General features: G+C 36.1%; 1 protein-coding gene across 9 annotated transcripts in view; it reads left to right on the forward strand.

The window, feature by feature from the left end:
- ATAD1 (ATPase family AAA domain containing 1) overlaps positions 1-10,631 on the forward strand; it is an 86,531-nt gene that overhangs the window by 67,169 nt on the left and 8,731 nt on the right. For all 9 annotated transcript variants that reach the window (XR_009212773.1, XR_009212772.1, XR_009212770.1 and 6 more), the window contains 2 exons: positions 4,357-4,446; positions 7,638-7,688. Coding sequence is in view for 5 of the 9 variants with exons in the window: in XM_058436241.1 (XP_058292224.1) it covers positions 4,357-4,446; positions 7,638-7,688 (141 nt within the window). In the remaining 4 variants the exon portion in view is untranslated. The remainder of the gene's footprint in view (positions 1-4,356; positions 4,447-7,637; positions 7,689-10,631) is intronic.

Raw genomic sequence — 10,631 nt, forward strand, 5'->3', positions numbered from 1 at the left:
TAAAATTCAGTTATTTCTTCAATTATTGTTTATTCTCCATGTTTTATCTCCTTCTGGAATGCCAGTTGGATATATGTAGGACCTTATTTCTATTTCATGTTTTGTTTTGTTTTATTGAGACAGGATCTCACTCTGTTGCCCAGGTTGGAATGCAGTGGCGTGAACATGGCTCTCACTGCAACCTCAACCTCCTGGGCTCAAGCGATTCTCCTGCCTTAGCACCCCAAGTCTCTGGGACTACAGTTGCACGCCACCACACCTGGCTAATTTTGGTGGTTTTTTTTTTTTTTGTAGAGACAGAGTTTCATTATCTTGGTCAGGCTGGTCTTGAACTCCTGAGCTCAAGCAGTCTGCCCACTTTGGCCTCCCAAGTTTGGCTGGCATTACAGGCTAAGCCACTGTGCCTGGCCTATTTCATGTCTTTCTTAACGTCTCTTTCATATTTTCTGTCTTTCTGTGCTATGTCCTGGATAATTTCTTTTCCTTTCTTCTGGTTCATTTGAAGCTCTTCTACTATCTGACTCTTTCATTGAGCTTATTATTTCAAGTATTACATTTTTCAGTTTTAGAAATTCTTAAGATTGTTTATAAAAATCTACCAGGTCAGTTTTGATAGGCTCTTGCTTATTACTCATGTTTCTAATTGGATTAGAAAATCAGAACCCTGGCATCAACAAGCTATGTAACCTTGGCCAAATTTTATAATCACTCTGTATCTGTATAGAGGGAATAATATCTATAAAAAGGGAGGAATAGTACCTACCTCAGAATTGTTATGAGGAATTAATCTGAGTTAAGTACATAGGCTTTACCGCCAGCCTTAGCTTAATTCGTTTACTTCTTTGCAAAATTGTAGATTAATTTATTTGAGTCTTTTAAATATTTTATTTTTGTGGCCAGAGGGTTTAAGGATCCCTTAAGCCCACAGCATTAGCATAAGTCAAAAGTCCGAACAACATCATTCTCAAGAAGAAAATTAAGCCACATGTCCTCCTTCTACATTATGTTTGTGAAAGTGTAGTTTTATTATGAGGAAAACAGCCTTTAGCTTTTGTTGAATGGTTAGAGAAAAAACATAACATAGATAAATTAGGTAACATTAATAGAAACATTTTTCATTAATAGTTCATTTTGATAAATCTATGCGGTTTATCAATGGGACTCGTGTACAGATTGCCAAAAACTAATTATTCTCCTTCAGAAATAATACTTAAAGCACTTAGACATTTGGATAGTTGGCCTATGTAAGATAAAATATCTTAATATTATGTACCCTGTCAGAGCATAGTGTTCAACTATTTTCAGCAGGGGATATAGTGGCAGTTGGATGAAGTATTCTCCAGAGCCACTTCATCTATAACTCTACAGTATGATTCTGGTACAGCATAACTTACAACAGAGTTTTTAGAACCAAAATTCCTTATTGCACTAATAGCAATTACTGTTTTCATTATGATGAGTTTTGATGTGAGAGAGCAAATGAAGATGCTGCTTTTTTATTAAACTGCAGTTACTTTTTAACCTTTATTGTATTTTGGGGGGGGTTAAAGTTGATATTATTAATTTTGAGTAATAGTTTTAGACATATTCTACTTTCTTTTTTTTTTTTTTTTTTTTTTTTGAGGCAGAGTCTCGCTGTCGCCCAGGCTGGAGTGCAGTGGCGCAATCTCGGCTCACTGCAGGCTCCGCCCCCCAGGGTTCACGCCATTCTCCTGCCTCAGCCTCCCGAGTAGCTGGGACTACAGGCGCCCGTCATCTCGCCCGGCTAATTTTTTGTATTTTTAGTAGAGACGGGGTTTCACTGTGTTAGCCAGGATGGGACATATTCTACTTTCATATGAACCAGTTAGCTCTTCTCTAGAATTGTCTTTTCTATGATTATGAAGAGAGCCCAGTACCGTAGCTAGCTTTCTTGTAATATGGTCACCAAGGAAATAGAAATAGAGAACGGCTCAATGAAACCCGTCACTGTTTCTGGGAACCTTAGTAACTGATGACATTCTTCATCTTGAGAGACATGAGACATAAAAGATAGTGTTTTTAGGGTATTCATTGAGGAAGTTAAAGTTTTGAGATGTAAATTTAGGTCTGATTATTTTAAATGTGAAATGATAAAAAAATTATCTTCATGTTTTGTTTTAAAGATTTTTTTTTAAACTTTTAAATTCAGAGGTACATGTGCAGGTTTGTTACATAGATAAACTTGTGTCTTGGGGAGTTTGTTGTACAGATTATTTCATACCCAGCTATTAAGCCTAGTACCCATTAGTTATTTTTCCTGATCCTCTCCCTCCTCCAGATGAAGCCAGAGGCTATGATTCTTAGCAAATGAATGCAGGAACAGAAAATAAAAATTTTTTTAAAGTTTGAACAACTAACACCTAAAAGGAACGTTGATTTTGTTTCTTAAGTAGTAAAAAGTTATTGTCGCTTCCTGTTTTAAATTTTAGCTCATTTGTATTGAATTAATATATATGAAAAGGTTCTCTGCTTTTCCTGCTTAAAATTACTCCTTAGAATTTGCTTCTTTATGTGAAACTACAAGTGATTTCAATCACTTTTGCTTTTTCATCATAAGTATCTGTTATACATACTCAATAGGCCATGTTTTACTAGTTTTATTTGGATTCCTTGATTCTGTGTTTTAGTATTCCATCCTCTATACTGGCTTTTAAATTTTGTTTTGCTTTGTCCTGTGTTTCTTCAAATGCTGCCCATTTCCCTTTTTCTCCCCCAAATATTGACTTAACCACAGTGCCTTTTGTGATTTTTTTTCCTTATACTCATTCATTATCTTATGCTTTTAGTTCATTCATCCACTTTTAAGATTTGTTTGTTTTAAATTTGGAAGAAGTTTTTCCTTTTTTATTTATTGAGTTGTAGAAAGTCAATAAAAAGGCTGGGCGTGGTGTTTCACATCTGTAATCCCAGCACTTTGGGAGGCTGATGGGGGAGGATCGCTTGAGCCCACAGGTTTCAGACCAGCATAAGCAACATGGTGAGACTTCGTCTCTACTAAAGATGGAAAAATCAGCTAGGCACAGTGGCATGTGCCTGTAGTCCCAGCTACTCAGAAGGCTGAGGCAGGAGGATTGCTTGAGCCCAGGAGATTGAGGCTATAGTGAGCCATGTGGGCGTCACTGCACTCCTGCCTGGGAGACAGAGTAAGACTCTGTCTTCAAAAAAAAAAGAAAGAAAGAAAATAAAGAAAAATAGATATGAGCATTAATATTTTGATTTTAGGACCACTTAACACAAATACAAACTTGCATTGTGTTGTGGAACTAACATTTTTCAAATTTGTGTTTATATTTTCTTCCTCTAGGTGGCAAACTCTCACAGTTAATTGAAAGTAATTGGGCTCTGAGGCTCCTGAATGTCATTCAATGTAGAGTAGAAATAGAATATAAGATTTGGATTATTTCAGAAATGTAAAACCTCTTAGGGAGAAATAAGGTAATGTTAGAGAAAGATGTTTCCATGGAATACCAATAAATTTCACTTCGGATAGCAGATGTGTATTGTTACTGGGTTATACTGAAGTATCAACAGTAAAGGTAATATTGATGTCCTTCAGAAATTAACTTGTTTTATATATCTTTGTTTTTATTCATGTTTATTTTTAAAGTTCCTTTTTTTTTTCAATCTCTACATCCTTTATAAATAAGTGACATAGACCCAGAGGTTGGCAGGGCTGCCAGCAGTTTTAAAAAGAGTTCTTCCCAGCATTTTGATGTTTGCTTATACTCTGTTATCTTTGTTTAAAGTTGGATTACTTGAGACTTTATTTCGCATTGAGAAGCTATCACCTGCAGTGCTGATAGTGCCATGAGATGATGATGTGAAATATAGAGAAAAAGTACTCAATATCTATTACAGTTACCAGAATCTTCAGACTTATTAAGGGGAAATGATTCTCTCCATAATATTATTATTTAAGGACTTGAATTATCCCCCCATACTCCCAAACTGTATACCCAAGCTATAACATAATGGCTTTTGGTCATTCAACATGTATTCATTAAGCAACCATATTTTGCAAAATACAATAGTTTTTTAAAAGCAAATTTTAATAATTCTTCAGTGGCTGTTTGCAACTGAACATTACATATTTTAATTACTAGAAACACATGAAGTGAAATGCATTAGTTTTCCAGTTTTGCTTTATTTGATTTATTTAGGATTAACTTCAATTTATACCTGTAAATAGTTGAATAATAGTGAATTAAAATCAGATTTCTTATAAAGGATTTAGTTAAAATACCACTTAATTTTTAAAACTAAGCCCTAGTAATAACATTCTCAGAGGAGTATAATTGGTAGATTTAATACCTTCTGTCTTCTTTATACACTTAGGTCATAGTAATGGGAGCTACCAATCGTCCTCAGGACCTTGACTCGGCTATAATGAGAAGAATGCCTACAAGATTTCATATCAACCAGCCTGTAGGTGGTCTTGATTGATATTATGAAGAGTTAAATACTCACCTTTTTATAGGTTGTCACCTTTAATTTTAAGAAGGGAATATTTTGTCATATAAGGCTACTTACGACAGGGAAGGAATGGGGCAGAAACCCTGACAGTAGCTTCTTTGTCCTTTCCACTCTCTTTATTTCTATCCTAAGATTAGTGTTACTTGCTTCTCTTCAAAGTATATATGTATAGTTATCTCAAGTTTGCCTGGCTATTTTAGTGATTTACTTTAGGATATAGGAAGATACATAAGAAAATCTAAATTATAGTTTTGGTTTAGCATAGAATAGAATTGGAGAAATTTGGCTTGAAGAATTGTTCTATTCAGAAGTCCTGGCATGAACAACAACAGGGATTTATTCGACTGAGTATCGGCAGATGTAGTCAGTGCTTCCCTGATAGGATTAATGATTCCAGTAGATATCATAGTTTACCTTAAGAATGCAAATGCTTAGATGGTGTTAAACCAGTTCTGCCTTCTTTCTAGCATTTTTTGTTAGTTAAGAAGTACCCTCTAGTAGATGATTATGACTTACCAGTACACTATAATTTTGGCACAGATCTTCAAATCTTGAATTCTGTCTGCCTTCAGATTGCAAAGGAAAGAAAAAACAGGTTTTACTAGTAGAAAATATGTTCCATACAATCAGCATGTTACATGTGTTGCCATTTAGAGAAACTTACTCCAATTCCATTTATAATCTGGCTAAAAATCATTTGTCCCATTTATATTCTGTAATTTATCAGATTGGTTTTTGGTAGTAAACATGATCTCTGAAAGATTGATGGTCATGGATTCTATAAAATTACTCTGATCAACTCTTTACTATAGCTACAACTCTAATAAAGTGGTTAAGTGTGTGCACATCCTTAGAAAATTTACCCAATGAATCAATGAAAAGATTTTTAAACTTAATTTAGGAGACTATAAAATTTATTTAGTATGACTGATTTTTTTTTTCTTTGAGACAGAGTATTGCCTGTCACCCAGGCTGGAGTGCAGTGGCGCGATCTTGGCTCACTGTAATCTCTGCCTCCCAGGTTCAAGCGAGCCTGCCTCAGCCTCCCAATAAGCTGGGAGTACAGGCACCCACCACCATGCCCCGCTAATTTTTGTATTATTAGTAGAGACAGGGTTTCACCATGTTGGCCAGGCTGGTCTCCAACTCCTGACCTCAGATGATCTGCCTGCCTCAGCCTCCCAAAGTGGGATTAGAGGCGTGAGTCACTGCACCCGGCCTAGTATGACTAATATTTATTGAGAATTAATATGTGTCAGAGATCTGCTAGGTTCTGGTGAATGGGACATGGGCCTGGTCCTCGAAGAACTCTGTTTTGGAGAGGCAGACACAGAAATAAATAATGTAAAATATGCTTTATAAAGGTATGTTTAAAGAGCTATGAGAGCCTGAGATGTTGATGAAAACTAATATTCTGTCAGGGAAGTCCATGGAATTTACAGAATCCAGCTGGACCTTGAAGGATGGTAGGAATTTGACAGGCAAATGAGACAAGGAAGGGCTTTCCTGCCAGAATGAACAAAGTCAAGAATTTGTGGAAGCACTGTTTAATGGTGAGTTCTAAGGGTAGTTTGGTGAGTGCAGCACCAAGGAATATAGATGGAGAGGAGGCTGGAAAGGTAGACTGCTTCTGGGTTTAGGTGAACTTTATATGCTTTGCCCAAGAGTTTTGATTTTGTAAGCAAGACATCAGAACACTTTTTTAAAAATTTGTTTACCTAATTGGTTCTAAAGATAATTTATAGAATCTCTATCACTAATCCAATATTAGTACAATGGACAATTAAGGTTTTTTTATTTTTATTATTTTTTTAAAGACAGAGTCTTGCTCTGTCAGCCGTACAATTATAGCCCACTGCAACCTTGACTCTTGGGCTCAAACAATCTTTCCACCTGAGCCTCTTGAGTAGTTAGGACTATAGGCATGCACCACCACATTTGGCTAATTTTTGAATTTTTTTATAGATGGGGGTCTCACTATGTTGCCCAGGCTAGTCTCAACTCCTGGCCTCAAGGGACCCTCCTACCTTCGCCTCCCAAAGTGTTAGGATTACTGGCATGAGCCACTGTGCCTGGCCAGCTAAGGTTTTTGATGTACAGTAGAATAGAACATAGGATACAGTAGCATGGAAAGTAGCCAGTATTAAAGTTGTAAATCTAATATGTCGTGTGAGTAATCAAAATGGGTTGTAACAGGTTTTATCAAATTTATTATAAATTTGTATAGTGTTAACATAGAAATGGAAATTTGTAACCTCCATTTTATTCCATTTTAGTGAATATGCTTTATAGGTTAGGTTTTTTTCTTATGTAATATGATGTAAAGTGTATGGTTAATCTTAAAACTTTTCTCCAAGTGAAATGTTTAACAAAAAGTATTTATTGGTGATCACATAACATATCAAATTAACCTTCCTACTTGACACACTTAAATTACAGAAAGATCAGGGTTTGGTTTGTTTTTCAAGTAATTTGATTTGGTAGTCATTGTAACCAGCTCTGTTTTGTCGATGTTTGTGGGAATAGGGATAAGTTCAGCCATGATAGTTTTAAAAAGCATTTATATTGACTGTATAGCTGAGGGATTCTATAAAAGGAGCTAAATTTAGTTTGTATTTATTGTATGGTGTAAAACTAGGAATTGTCACTGGGGGAAAAGCATACAGACATGTAAACAAATATATCATCAGCACTAAATTAAAATTCACTAATATAAATTAGTGGTCAAAGAAGGAGAAGGAAATGGAGGAACTGAGAAGTTACTGTTGCCATCTCTTTAAATTAGTGATAATAAATTTTATGGTGAGTTTTCATGAGTTTCCTACAGGAAGGGAAAAAAATGAAGATTGCTGAACTATAGAGGGAAGACAGTATAGTCATAGATATTCACTTACTCATTAAAGATTAAAGGTGTGTTATTTCCCAAACATCGTACTAGGCACTGGGGATGAGAGTACGAAGATACAGTTCAGTAGGAGAACCAGAGATAATTACTCTAGAGTCTTGAATCTAGTTGCTTTGACCTCTTCAAAGTTTCTGTCATCTCCTATAAGTATTCAGAGAGACTTTAGAAGGAACACCACTTGATCTTTTTTAAAAAAAATAAAAATAAAAATGCTAACTGGAAATTATCCTGCTTTTAGGCTTTAAAACAGAGAGAAGCAATCCTGAAACTCATCTTGAAAAATGAAAATGTAAGTAGAAAATAAAAATTTTTCCCCATCCTATAAACCTGATGTTCATAAAGTTATTTTAGAGAAAAATGAGGAAGGAATCTGAGAATGATATACCCCAGGGATCTGCAGCCCCTGCAGCCACAGACCAGTACTGGTCTATGGCCTGTTAGGAACTGGGCCGCACAGCAGGAGGTGAGCTGTGGGCTAGAGCTCCACTTCCTGTCACATCAGCAGCGGCACTGGATTCTCATAGGATTGCAAACCCTATTGTGAACTGTGCATGCGAGGGATCTAGGTTGCTTGCTTCTTATGAGAGTCTAATGATAAATGTAATGCACTTGAATCATCCCCAAACTATGCCCCCCTCCTCCACTTCTCCATGTCTGTGGAAAAATTGTCTTCCACAAAATCGGTCCCTGATGCCAAAAAGGCTGGGGCACTGATACACCTTTGAACTTGACCTGAATCCTCTTGGTTGCTTGTGTAACTCAGTAACTATGGTATACGTGAGTTAAAGATACTTTTCTTATGTTTTTAGAGCCATGTGTTTTTGTATCTGTGCATTAAAATGCTCTGATATTTTTCAGACTATTGTCTGATTTTATGTAAGATACATTTGTCTTTCTACAGAAGTTTTTTGTTGTTGTTTTTTACTTAATTGCATTTTTTAACCTTTCCTATGGTGCTGAAAATTGCAATATTTTTTGAAGTTGAAATTTAAGAAGTTGTAATCAAAATTTTCAATAGCTTTTGTGTTTAAGGTTTTTTTGGTCACATGTTCCAAAAATTAAAGTATGTATATTTAATAATACATGGAGAAAAATCTTCTCTTTTTTCCCGTATATATTTTTTTCTTTTCTTTCTTTTTTTTTGAAGCAGAGTGTCACTCTGTAGCCCAGGCTGGATTGCAGTGGCACGATCTCGGCTCACTGCAACCTCTGCCTCCCAGGTTCAAGTGATTCTCGTGTCTCAGCCTCCCGAGTAGCTGGGATTACAGGCATGTGTCACCACACCTGGCTAATTTTTGTATTTTTACCATGGTTTCACCATGTTGGCCAGGCTGGTCTCGAACTCCTGGCCTCATATGTTATTTCTCCTTTTATTTACTTATTTTTTATATAAACTGTCAATAACACATACACACTGTTCTGTGCATTGCTTTTTTTTACTTATCTTTAAGATGTTTCCATATTAGCATCTAGTTTCCTTATTCTGTTGTCTCTCTTTGTTTTTACACTACATAGGATTCCATTGTATGGACATTCTGGAATTTAGTTAATCAATGCCACATTGAAGGACATTTGGATTGATTCTAGTCTTTCACTATTGTAAAAATTCTACATTTAATAACCTTGTGTGTATGTCATTTCATACTTGTACAGGAATATTAGTAAAGTAAATTATCCAGGAGCGGAATTGCTAGATCAAAGGTTAGAGTGTTTATAATTTTGGTAGCTATTGCCACATTGTTCCGATTGACTCATATTCCTGTAATAAAGAGTGCCTCTTTTCCTATAGTCTTGCCAACAGAATGTTATGGAACTTCATGCCAACATGATAGGTAGAAAATGGTTATCTCTCTGTTTTTTTGTTTTTGTTTTTTTTCTTTTTTGAGACATGGTCTCTCTCTGTTGCCTAGCCTGGAGTGCAGTGGTGTGATCAGGGCTCACTGCAGCCTTAAACTCCTGGGCCCAAGTAATCTTCCTGCCTCACCCTCCCAAGCAGATCACAGGCATGTACCACCAAGCCTGGCTAGTTCTTTTTATTTATTTATTTATTTTGTTGAGACGGGATCTTGCTGTGTTGCCCAGACTGGTGTTGAACTCCTGGGCTCAAGCAATCCCCCTGCCTTGGCCTCCCAAGGCTGGAATTACAGGCGTGAGCCACCACACCTGGTCAAAAATGGTTATCTCATTAAAGTTTTAATTTGCATTCTTTAGGGATGGAATGAATATTGTATGTTTAAGAACCATTTGGATATTTTTCTGTGAGCTGTATATTCATATATTTTGCCCATTTTTCTATTGCAGTGCTCCTTTTCATAATAAATCTGTAGGAACTCTTTGTTATGGAGTTTTGCCCTTTGTATGATTTGAAAATATTGTTTTCCAAGTTGTCTTCCAATTCTATTGGAGTTTTCTTCCCCCCCCCACCCCACTACGGCTTCTGGATTTTGAATATAAATTTAAAGGCCTTTGCTACTCCCAAGTTTATAAAATAATTTTCCATACTTTCCAGACTCTTGCTACCTGTTTTCCCAAACTCGATAACTGCATATAATTGAATAATGTGGTATTCCTCTTTATCCCAAACTTGATATCTAAACTCACTGTTAGAACTCACTGTATAAACTAATAAATCAAATAGATTCTGATAGTGAATGAGCCTTAGTAGAGATGCTACTTTTATCAAAATACTTGTAGTATTTGTGTGGCTTCCCTCCTTCCTTGAATTACCGGAAATCCCATGGCTAATTCTTCTCTGGCCATGCCCTACTTCCACACTTCTATTTTTTCCCATTATATCTCACCCGTAAATGTTTTAGTTGTATCTCTAAAAGGATTCTTTTTTTTTAACCTGGCCTCATTGCCATGTTATACCTATCAAACAATTGACAGTAAATCATTATTTTCATTATCTAGTCTATGTACAAGTCTCTGATTATTGTTTTCCAAATGCCTTTTTTTAAACCATGTGTTTGACTCAAGATCATATGAATTTCCTAATTTGCAATTCTTTGATAGTTTTTATGTCTCTTTTAATGTATAGGTTATAGGTTCTTCCCTCATCTTGCTTCCTCCCCCACACCCACCCTCTTAAAATTATTTACTGGAGAAACTAGGTTGGGTTTGTCCTGAGTTGTCCACAGTCTGGGTTTTGCCAATTGCAGAGGAGTAGTTGTTCCTCTAATATTGGTAATTGGATCAAGAGACCAGATGAGGTTCAGGTTGGTGGGGAGGA

The sequence above is a fragment of the Hylobates moloch genome, unplaced genomic scaffold (assembly GCF_009828535.3).
Source record: "Hylobates moloch isolate HMO894 unplaced genomic scaffold, HMol_V3 SCAFFOLD_3, whole genome shotgun sequence".
In the NCBI taxonomy this organism is placed as follows: Eukaryota; Metazoa; Chordata; class Mammalia; order Primates; family Hylobatidae; genus Hylobates; species Hylobates moloch.